Here is a 12,373-nt window from a genome sequence, read left to right as displayed (position 1 = left end):
ACCATCTTGATTTTTAAAAAGTAAAAGTAAGATACCCACAAGGAACACAACATGTTACATTTGCATGATAACAGTTACTTACATATCAATTCATAGTTTATCGATAAATGTTGGAGGTTATTACTTTGGGACTAGTTAAAGTAGCATAACTAGTTCATACGAGGCTTAATATCAAGTTTCAGGCGTAACCTCAGTTGGGGTGTAAACTGCGTTCAATAAATATCAAAAAGACATTTATCGCATAGATTCCGCTAGTTAATAACGTGTGTCACTCGCGTAAGGTTAACGACTCATATATCAACTATATTAAAGTGACACTCTTATTCAAAATCAATACATAAACATGTATAACAAACATCAATTTTGACTGATAAACCTTTAACTACTTACTAAATAATACATTGATGGAAAATATCAATTACTGATAACAAGATTGTAACCGTGTATTTAATAGCAGAAAGCGCAAAAATATTAAATGATTGGTGAATGCTAAAAGATTTACTGTGGTCTACTATAATATCATAAGGTAGAAATACCGTGTTTTATCCTTATTTCTTTCAAATTAAACTTGGTAACCTTTATAAGAACACTTATTTTTGACATTTATTCATCCTTTTTGGAATAATAAAACAATAATATTTAATGTGGTCAATCTTATTTGTGAGTAAGAGTGCATCTTTAAGGAAACGGGCCCTTGCTACGCTTATTCCTTAACTAGTATATCCAAAATTCAGTTACTGCTTCTTGTCTTTTACCTGATTGATGGTCATGTGAATGCCCGAATATTGCATTGCAGCTGTGTGAGAATCCATTATTGTGAGAGTTGTGAAATACGGAATACGGGCTGCTTGAGCAATGGTGTCCGTAGAAGTTCGAGCTGGGATAACTTTGACTCGTCTGAGGCATGCAGCTTCCTCCGTGCATCTGGTAATAATGGTGTCCACCAAAATAACCAAAAGTTCTTCTGGATCGTCGCCCAGTGCTGTCGTCTTGCACTACTGTTACATTACCATACGTTTGGAGTTTGCCAGCTTTCGTAAACACAACCTTTTGCATTTGCAGTATGGGCGAATAATCGTCTATAAGTATGTCGTTGGCTGAAAAGAAAAGTCGTTTTTGTAAAAATATGTTTAAAAATAATTTAACTGCACTTATATTTATATGTCTCAATTCTCTTTGTAAAAAATATAAATCTGCTAAAAAACAAGAACTATTCAAGGCAGGGGTACAATTGTATGCAAACCATTAACATGTGTTGAGTCATATTCTAAATGATTTGTAAATAATTAAGCGAACATTTATTATTTTAGCAATGTGAGCATTCTAATGAAAGCAGTATTACCTGTCAAAATACAAAACATCATAAACAAAATAAAGCAGTGATACCTGTCAATTACAAATCCTTACATTCAAATTAAGCAGTGATACCTGTCCAATTACAAATCCTTACATACAAAATACAGCAGCGATACCTATCAATTACAAATCCTTAATTACAAAATAAAGCAGAGATGCCTGTCAATTACAAATCCTTACATACAAAATAAAGCATTGATACCTGTCAATTACAAATCCTTACATACAAAATAAAGCATTGATACCTGTCAATTACAAATCCTTACATACAAAATAAAGTAGTGATACCTGTCAATTACAAATCTTTACATACAAAATAAAGCAGTGATATCTGTCAGTTACAAATCCTTACATACAAAATAAAGCAGTGATACCTGTCAATTACTAATCTTTACATACAAAATAAAGCAGTGATACCTGTCCAATTACAAAATCTTAGATACACAATAAAGCAGTGATACCTGTAGAACTACAAACCTTTACATACAGAATAAAGCAGTGATATCAGTCGAATTACAAAATCTTCTTTACGATATAAAGCAGTGATACCTTTCGAATTACAAATCCTTCCTACGTAAGGTGGTGTACAGGCACATCGTTGCTCGCCAATGCAAATCCCATTGTAACCACATGGCGATGTTTCCCTTCGACACATTCCTATCCGAACACCGAAAATATTATAAAAACTCGAATTCCGTATATATGAATTCGTCTACAAACCAATTAAATAATACATGATATGTTAGCAATGGTACGCATTAGCAAACAAAACCCCAAAACGTTGCTTTGAACGCAATTGAACTAAAATATCAATTTAGATTTTCTTTTATTTTTTGGTAATTTTTGATATATTTAGTATGCACATTGAATTATGTTACCAATATTCTCGTAATACTATTATGATTACTCAACAGCCAGCACATATTTTACGAACGCTAGTTCTACTACATAATCAAGTTCTAAAACAATCCAGGAAGGCATTACATGAAATATTTCTAACACATTTGGGACATACCACTAGTGCCACAACCATTTACGTGCACCCGCACACATCCCAACGGATAACTCGATCTGAGCTTGATCCGTTCCGTGTACAGGGGCTCGTCAAAGGCGAACTTAGCCGTCCGAATAAGAGGGGAAATCGGCAGGATGACGTTCTGAAAGAATGGTTGGAGTAACTGTATTTTTGCCGACTAAACAATGAGAAGCCAAAGGTTTCCCGACCTTAGTCATAAAATTGGATAAATAACAGTTATATTGTTACTAGTACAATAACAAGAAACGAAATTACATTAAACGTAAAGGCATTTTATAAAAAACGGATGTGTCTTAACCATTTGTAAAATAAAGGATAAGTATCTAACACAAACCTTGTCATAGGAAAGCATCTGGGTTGATATGTCCCCCTTTTCTTGATCCTCGACATCAAGAGTGACAGGGGCCATGTGATAATTCACATTACATTCACCCGAGTGAAAAGTGAGCTCTTGAACTAATTCCAATTCTTTGGGAATTTCGATCAGCATCGTGACATTGTCTATGTACTCTATAAACGCTGTTTCAGCAGATAGCGATGGACATTGGTTAGATCTTTCTACAAAACAAACGAAAACAGTTGCTTTTTAATTAAGACGTTCTATTGTATTATCGAGATATTTCGCTGCAAAGAGATAAGAAGCACCGATCATGTAGTTTATCCTTTAATCTATTTCATCCCGGTTGAAGCTTATATGAACCACTCTTGAGTCCGATCCCTTGGTAGAAGCCAGTACATGTACATGAACCTCGTGGCTGTGAGGAGGATGCCTATATATATATATATATATATGTATGTATACAACTTGACCACTTTTACTGAGCATTTGATATCCATGAACAGTTCAAACTAAAGACATATCATTAGATTGGTATGGTGTTAGAAAACGTTTAGATGTCAACAGCTATGTAGAGGCCCTAAAAAGAAGACATATCATATTTTAGAGTGTAGTTCCTTCCTTTGGCATCCTTGAACATAACTTGAAAATAGAATAACGCTAAGACCAGTGCTAATAAACTGATTCACATCGTATATAGCATTTTCATATAAAAACGTTTTCTGATGCAAAACCCAAATGCATCAAAATGTATTATAAAACACCACCAACAAAGCAAAAATGTTTTATCTGAAACTAAAAAAAATATCTTAAGAAACTAGTAATTAATTTTCATTGTATCCATTATAGTTTGAGGCATCTTTGCATCTGTTGTATTTGCTATAAGCATGTTTATATTGTTCTGCAATAAACGGAGCAGAGCTGAATTGAGTAAGAAGTTGATAGTGTTGAAATTGCACTTGCATCCTCAATCAAAACAATGCCGCTTTTCATACGTTGGGATGCCTTAATGTTTTAAAGTAAAACCATGGAGTTACCATTAGTGAATAGGAATCCGAGCGCCTGGTACGAAAGGAGCTGAATCACCAACAAAGTCCATGTGGTGTGCATGTTTGGTATGCACGCATATGACGGCAATTAATTTGCACGGATTATTTATCTAATTAAACACCTTTTTCAAGTTAGCACACGAGTTCAGAGATAACAATCGCTGCAGATTATGCTTCATTCTTATCTATTTCTGTTTATCGACGGAAGTTAAACAGAACAGTGCAAACAGTACAATGCACTAGCCACAGTTCAGTTACTATAATAATTCTATTATCGTAAATGACTTAGTATTGTTCAGAAGTACGTTATTTTCGCTATTCGTTTTATTTCAATTTCTATAGTATACACACAAATCAACAAAACAAATTAGTTCAGCCTTCAGTAGTTCTTCAGTTCCTGTCCTGGAAAAGCTATCCACTTGGACAGTGGTTGCAGGAAGCCATACACACGGAGGTCGACACAATCGGATCACTGCACACCGAGTAGCCAGCTGCCTTCAGGGACGCGCATGTCGACTGGTCTGAGCACATGCCTAGCAACAGAAAAACTGGAGCCATGATCAAGAAAAAATCGTCGAGTTAAGACTCAAGTGGTGAAACTGCAAATAGTCATTTCATTGTAAATGTCTTTCTGTTGAGAATTATGATGAAATCACTGTCGAAAATTGTACAGTTATTTGCATTTATTCATGTAAACCGTACGAACTAACGATGATTCTTTGTAATTTTCAAAATTTGTTTTGCTTTTCTGAGTATGGTTCTAGATTCGGACTTAAGACTTTGCGTAATAACGGCCTCTGGTTTACAGAAGGATAACATTTTAAGCCTCCATTGGAGGATATTTTTTTACAAATCATTTTTTGACATCTATAACCTAAAAAGTCAACAATATTTTTTTTTTTTTTAAAGTTGAAAGTATAAGTTAACCTTTCAGCTATATAAGCTTTACATACATAAAGAAGGATTCGACCTCTGTTGTGATTGGTTATGAAATAATTTCTACGATCATTCGCACTGTACCACTGCCTCTGGCATGTACAGAAGTTGTCAGTTCCTTGCAGAGGTGAAGGCACCTAGTACTGGTTCTGCCCAGGATAGGTGTGCGGTGGTTGAACTGTCACTCTGGGACCCTTCAATGTGCTCACGCCGGGACCCGGAGTATAAACTACTAACACCACCACCACCAGCCGGATATAAAGGACATATTAATAAGCGTGAAGCTGATAATGCTATCCACGGCGTGGATGCGACGCGTGCCTTTGATAGCATTATCAGCTTCACGCTTACTAATTTGTATATGGTATCTATACGTCTGTGTATCTAGTTCATTGTCGCTTCGGTCCTTCTCTTATACATCTAAACATGATTTGTTTTTGCATGTTTACTACTGGGCTTGTACCTATAGTTTTCATTTATTATTGAAATCATTACAAAGCATTTTATCTATCATAAAGTATGAATCCAGAAATGTCGAGTCGTTTTGTATGCAATGTTGATTTGATTTATTTACCAACATCTAATATCTCTAAAACCTTTTAGGTTGACTCGCTTTTTAAAAGTATATGAAGTATCAGTTTAGAACAGTATGCTCCTTAACACGACGCTAAAGAGTTCAGTCTACCTGCGTTTAATCTAACAACGTTCAAAGTGAGGTAGGCAATTTCAGATTGAATTAATAATAGTTGGTTTGTCAATAATTAATCCTATGACAAAAAGATTAAACAAAACATGTGACTCATAGGAAATAGGTCAAAGAAAAGAAACTCCGAAAACTCTAAGAACATAATGCAAACAGACACTTTATTCACAATTCCTTTAATTCAAGGTAATGTTTTAACAATATTAAAACAACCTTCATGTAGTTTGTTTTTATCTTTGTCGCGAACCATCAAGCATAGAATCGTTGCCGAGTGTTTGGATTAGCCTGTTTTCTTTGTAGTTTAGTGCCTAAGCCTAGCAGTGAATATTACTCTCATTTTAACTCAATCTGCCTTCCTCATAGACTGTTCTATTTTGTTTAGAAGATGTTAAGGTCTGAAGTACACGCTACAATGAGGATAGGACGTTTTGGAGCAACTACTTTACATAAGCAAGCGACGTGATCGTAAGATAAAAAGCACACGTACTTGGTACCGTGGTAATTGTTTGTTGTACTGCCATGGTTGTTGGTTGTGGTACAGTTGCAGATGTTTGGGATTGTGCTGTACAGAGCTTGTTGCAAGTATGTGTTGCGCAACACTGCCAGCATTTGTTGGAACTAGTTTGTCCAACTTGACAGGTCTGTAAAGTTGATAATTATTATACTTTTATTGTATTCGAGTTCATACTTTAAACGCAATTGGTGTTACATTTATTCAATTAAATATATTAGTATAGTAGCCTACACGTTTACTTAACGAAATAAATAACAGCTGACAATTTCTTTCTTCAAAAAAGTCTAAAACGACAAAAACAACAACAACAAACAATAACAACAACAAAAACAACAACATTTTTCACTTACTTGTACATCCATGCATTCGTGTACGTAGCCATTTTGGTCGTGGAATGCGGCACAGATCTAAATGGCATGAAAGAGATGCTATCTACAATGAGCAGTATTCGTCAACAGTAGCTATTTATTTATTGGTCTTCGGGTTCATTAAATTTTCTTAATGAGTACCGCTGGGGCAGAACACTTAGGAGTGACGACAGTGCTGCACTTATCATTTTATAATACAAATGCAAACTAGAGGGATACGCCCAGTGGCCAACCAATGTAAGACGTTTAAAGGCATAAATCAGTAACCTGTTTTGCTTATTTTCACTCTTAGACAACAAATCCTCCAACGTACTACTGATCACTGTGTACTCGCTGTCTATCTGTATTGTCTTGGCTTTAAGCGCAGTGTACAAACATCATATTTAATAATAATCGAAACAAAATCTCTTCAAAATAAACTGTACTTTCTTACTGGTTTCCTTTCATTTTGAGGTATTTAAACGTACTTTCCTTATCAGTCAAAGTGCTCAGGAAGAGATAAAATAATTGTCCATTGAACACTATTAATTAGTTCAGCTAAAACATTTATATGGCTTGTCATCGTCGGATACTTACCTGTGATAAACACGAATCGATCGTAGATTTCCGACGACTCTTATGATTCTTTCGTGGTTATTCGGATTGTTTTAAAGGGATCTGCTTGTTCTCTTAATTTATCAGGCAAATCGTAAAGTCTAGTCACCTCAGAACTTGAGCATTGTTTAAGAGTTGAGCATTGTCCGTCTTGTGATTGGTGGTTGCAGTCATAACAGATAAGTCCTCGTTGACCGCTTGCCGTGGACGCATACGAGTTGGTAAAGTTTGTCATCAAGGAAGTTACTGAAAGATAAGAGATTTACGTTTATAGACACATCAAAATTATCTTTAAACTAATTTCGATTTGTCCTTGAAATACATATATACAGTCCCTATTGTAAATGAATTGCTATTCTAATATTGTCCGAAGTGTACCACATATATTTTGTCTCTAAACACTTTTGAAAATATCATTGGGGCAAGTAGATCAAAATATTTTTATTACAGATATATTTATAACAATTTCCAATTGTATACCATGAGGTAACTGAGGTGGTTTCGAGGTAGCAGTGGCACCTGGCGCAGTGGAAGATTGCTGAAATAAATGTTAACCTTGTAAACATTTAAACTTATACTAAGGATCATTGTTCAAGCATGGTTTAAGTGTCTGTAAGGTATTAAACCTTGTGCCTATACACAGAGTTATCAATAAATTGATGGCAACTGGGCGTGTTCCTGTAGTTTCAGATATTTTATCATTTTACTTAGTACGTATCTTTGCTTATGCTGATACATTTTGTGCGTAAAACGTATTATTTTATATAAGTAATACGTTAAAAACACGGGGTCCAGTAGAGCCAGGGGGCGATAGTATAACCATTCTAATGTCTTTCTATTTCAACATAGTGTACAGTTAAGCAAACACATGTGGAATAACGATACATAGTTATTAGGGGCAATAAATTTACGGTAGTGATTTAATGGCGACTATTTCAGTGTAAAGATTAAACAACATTATAGATTCTTAGTTGGGAAATGTGGTAGGTTAGTTATATAATATGAGGTTAAATATGACAGAACGCAATTGATCATAGAAATAATGTGTACTTGGAAGAGAAGAATGTGGTACAGCAGATACAGTTACATACATGTAAACGTTTTCCATATTACATATACATATTAGGGAGGTGTATTTACGTCAAGAGTGACGAATTGTCAAAAAATATGTAAGTCGACAAATTATGCTTTTTGCAAATGTTTTTTTTTCTTGCAATCTAACATAACTATTTCTTGGTGTAATGTTTTAATTACTCACTGTTGGGTTGGTAGAAGCGGCCGCGATAGGGGTGCTAGAGCCTGGAGAACTTGTAGAAGTTTGCTGATAATTGTTGTTGTTGTTATTGTTGTGGTTGTTGTTAGGTGTTAACAAATTTAACAGACGAGTTCCTGCAAATTATTGATATCAATGTATTATATATTTCATCAGCAAAGTATGTTTTATGGTAAATCCCCAGACGATTAAACAAGTCACTATAAGTTCTAACCTCAAACAAATACAGTTACCTAAAATAAATCAATGCGATTTAGGCTAATGATAAAGTTTTGTAATAGATTACGAATATAGCGTAAAAATGTTTCATACGGTATATTTGATTCAAACAAACCTTTTCTGCATCCAGCAGCCATTTGTATAAAACATTGATAAGATGTCTTAAGGTTTTGGCTAGTTTGCCCATTTAAATGATTTCATTTGTTAACATTAATTTTCGGATACATATTGACCAATAACAAGCAATACATAAATTTGCCAACTTTAACCAGACCAAAGCCAGTTTTATACAATTAGCTGGAGGTGATTGACCTACCAAGAGCGCCAAGAAGGGAATTCTGGACGACATTTCTAATACAAGCACCGACAGCAACAGTATTCGACAAAATCATGTGATGTCCACTGACGCCAATGTGTGGACCACAATTGCCGAAACACAATGGCAGCTGTGGAATGTGCAAGCTACCCCATGCACCAAGCAGTGGGTGGGCATTGGAACCTTTAAGCTGCCCATTGATGTAAAGAGATAGTCCAGAACTTGGACTGAAAATACATGAAGGAATAATATTAGTTCGAGGTCTAGTTCACTGCTTGTATATCGAGACGCTGATTTCATATCAGATCTTACATTACAACATATATTGAATTCAAACGTACGATCATGTCACTTTATCCGTGTCATGTATTTATATGAACATTATATACACTTATGGCAAGTCAATCAAATCAAACTACATCGCAGCCTTTTAAGAATGTTGCACCAGCTTGAGTCAATTGCAGGTGATTGTCTGTAACCGGTTGTTGAGTCTTTCAATTACATTATTAGTTTATATGTTAGTCTTGATTTAATTTCCATTGTTTTCAAGTTGATGCTAGTTCCGATGAGGCTTATATTTAAAATTTTGTAATAATTGATAGATAATTGGACAAGTGTGAGGTTGTGTTTTTTAACCGGTTAAAGGTCCAGTCACCTCGTGTTCCAGTGACCTAATCAAGGCGGTTATCATTTACTGGTAACGCTATTATAAAGCTGCACTCGCACATATTGAACGTTTTGACAACAATTTTTTATTTTTTGTCTTGGAACGAGCCAATTTTTGCGAAAATCCATGGAAACCGATTTTATAATGATATAAGACTGCTGACAAAAAGTTCGCTGATTTTTATATTTAAGTTCGAAAATTGTTTTATGCATTTTTCTTAATCCGTTAGTAACGGTTTAAGCCATAAAACGTTATATTTCGAACGGAAATAATGTATGAAAATCTACGATCGGATTTTTTGTCAGCAACCTTATATCATCGGTTTACAGATAGTTACGCAAAAATTTGCTCTTTCCAAGACAAAAAATAAAAAAAAGTTGTAAAAACGGTAAATCTGGGAGAATGCAGCTTTAACGGGTCGTGTGTGGTCTGTTTGTGGTGTTTGTTCTTTCTTGTTTGTCAGCGTCCTTAAGACCCTCTTACCAAGGTATGTACTTTAATTTTTGACTACTGGGCTTGACCCTATTTTTTTCAATGCAGTATTGTAAATACATTACGCTATGTAAATATATACTCACCAATATGAAGTTGCAACGTGATATTTAACCCAAGGTTTGGGCAAGAACGGTACTCTGAGTTTGAACAGCTTGTGTCCAAGGTTGACAACGAGGCTCAGATGATGGCTATTGAAGCGCAAAGAGGCACCCACGTTGCTTGTGTAATGGTGACCGTGTGTCGTGTACAGGTAGGAGGTCTGGAAGGGGGAGTGGTTGTGCCCAAACCACACATGACTGCTGTGTGAGAATCCACCAAAGATGTTGTTGAAAACAGAAAATGGACTATGCGATGCGGGATGTCCGAAATTTATATGCAGATGATGATGGTTTTGGTTGTTTGAGTGGGTTACGTGACCGCCGAGAAGTTGCATAAGAAAACCGGCGGCGATTCCAAGAGTGCGCTTCTTTGTTGAAGACATGCTCGGAGTTAAGTGCGTGTCGTTTGATAGAGACACGTTTCCAACGATGTTGAAAACTGCAGACTTTGTAAACAACATGTCTACGATTTGCGTTACTGGGGTGAAATCGTCGATTGTAATGTTTTCACCTATAAAAGAATATATATTATAGTACATATAAATATTAGCACATACATGTATAAAATGGAATAAGTAAATAAGCCATTTGATAAAAATGCGACTGCCGCGGAGCAATAACCGAAGCATTAACCATGATCATCCAAAAACTCATTTAAAACTTTTCAACAATCGAGGAAAATACTAGTTATTACAAAAAAAGTAGAAAAGGGCTGTTCTCACTTTGTATTTCACAGGACTGTCCAGCCATGCCAACTGGGCAACTGCATCTCTGGTCACCTATGCAAAGACCATCGTAGTTGCACACCTCTTCGTGTCCTGGACACATATCTGAGAAAAGGTAGAACAAAAACTATCCTTATCCCTAATCAGTGTTTCTTTGCAGTATAAATGTGTAGTTTAATCAAAATGATACAACGAAAACTATAGTGACAAGCCGAATAGTGTAAAAACATAGTCATACTTAACTCCTCAGATTAAGATCAATCTATCATCATATACCTGAACTAAGCGACAATAACCCTGTGCATAATAAAAAATGATTCAAAAATGATAACACCATGTACAAAACCATTTACCCCGCGTCAAACAGCCCTGAAGACGTGGCATTCCACATTTTACTTGCACGTCATTTGCACTCAGCCAAAACGTTTTTGCAAACATGGGTTGTGAAAATTTAAAATGTAAACTGTTCTGGACATCATCATAGCCAGCCGTGAAATTCTGAAATGAAACTCCACTTATTAAAAATGCTTTTTCCCGTAGCTTTGATATTCGTTGCCAAAGCAAGGTGCACTGTGTTTATAGTTTAATGTTTACGTTTTCTCGGTCCTCTTTCTAGAACAATTGTAAGGCGCTTATAACATGATCAAGCTAAGCAAATCATTTTTGCTTTGGAATGATTTGTGTAATTATCTCATTCGGAAGAGTTCTGTGACTTTTAATAGGAATTACCCTTATGATATTCGCGATACATTATTTTTATTATGTAAAATTTAGTTTAAATTTATATTTTGGCTAAATAAATACGGTACTTAAGCTTGTTACTTTTAAGGCTTTTTAGAGAACTTGCCTGTTGGTGAAATATCATGTTTTCGTTTTAAAATATTTAATCAAACTGCAACTACATGTTGTAACTCATGATATGAATGAACAATAACAGAAAACATGCAGTGAAAAGCCTACATGACATATTTAGAAGTGATTTCATATTTATAGACACAGTGGTCAACGCCTAGATTAAACGCACACGGATCAAAGCTAAGTAGACACTGGACAAGAAACTTACAGTCGAAACAAACGGACAAGGTTCAAGTAACAAAGCAAAGTTGACTCTTTACGAGAAACACCAACCACAAACACGGACAAAATCTGTTCAAAATTGCAGCCAGTTACCTCAGCATAGGTCAATAATTATTTAAATTGCAGTCAGTTACCTCAGCGAAGGACACTATTTATTCAAAATGCAGTCAGTTGCCTCAGCGAAGGACACTATTTATTCATATTGCAGTCAGTTACCTCAGCGTAGGTCAAGACTTCTTCAAATTGCAGTCAGTTACCTCAGCGAAGGACAACATTTATTCAAATTGCAGTCAGTTACTTCAGCAAAGAACAACATTTATTCAAATTGCAGTCAGTTACCTCAGCGAAGGACAATATTTATTCAAATTGCAGTCAGTTACCTCAGCGAAGGACAACATTGATTAAAATTGCAGTCAGTTACCTCAGCATAGGTCAAGAATTGTTCAAAAGGATTGTGCCTTTCGTGAAAATGAATAGTCCATCGAGCTCTTCTAAGATGCCTTTGCTCGACCTTACTGCAGGCGAGCAGGGGTAGTGAAATGTCCTCGATCAGAGCTTGCGGCGATGATACGTTGATTGAAAACGTGAATTCGTCGGGTCGAGTAGTGTG

The 12,373-nt window shown here is 35.6% G+C and overlaps 1 protein-coding gene across 1 annotated transcript; it reads right to left on the bottom strand.

Moving 5' to 3' along the window:
- Nucleotides 1-714: 714 nt before the first annotated feature.
- LOC128210740 (uncharacterized) lies at nucleotides 715-3,900 on the bottom strand. Its single transcript, XM_052915092.1, has 5 exons — nucleotides 3,767-3,900; nucleotides 2,727-2,950; nucleotides 2,372-2,513; nucleotides 1,906-2,013; nucleotides 715-1,097 (listed from the first exon to the last, which is right to left on the bottom strand). The coding sequence occupies exons 1-5, from the start codon at nucleotides 3,837-3,839 to the stop codon at nucleotides 715-717; spliced, it is 930 nt and encodes a 309-aa protein (XP_052771052.1). The 5' UTR covers nucleotides 3,840-3,900.
- Nucleotides 3,901-12,373: the final 8,473 nt, after the last annotated feature.

Source organism: Mya arenaria, chromosome 12, assembly GCF_026914265.1.
Source record: "Mya arenaria isolate MELC-2E11 chromosome 12, ASM2691426v1".
Lineage (NCBI taxonomy): Eukaryota > Metazoa > Mollusca > Bivalvia > Myida > Myidae > Mya > Mya arenaria.
Note: the sequence above shows the minus strand (reverse complement) of the source record. Positions and strands in the feature narration are given on the sequence as shown.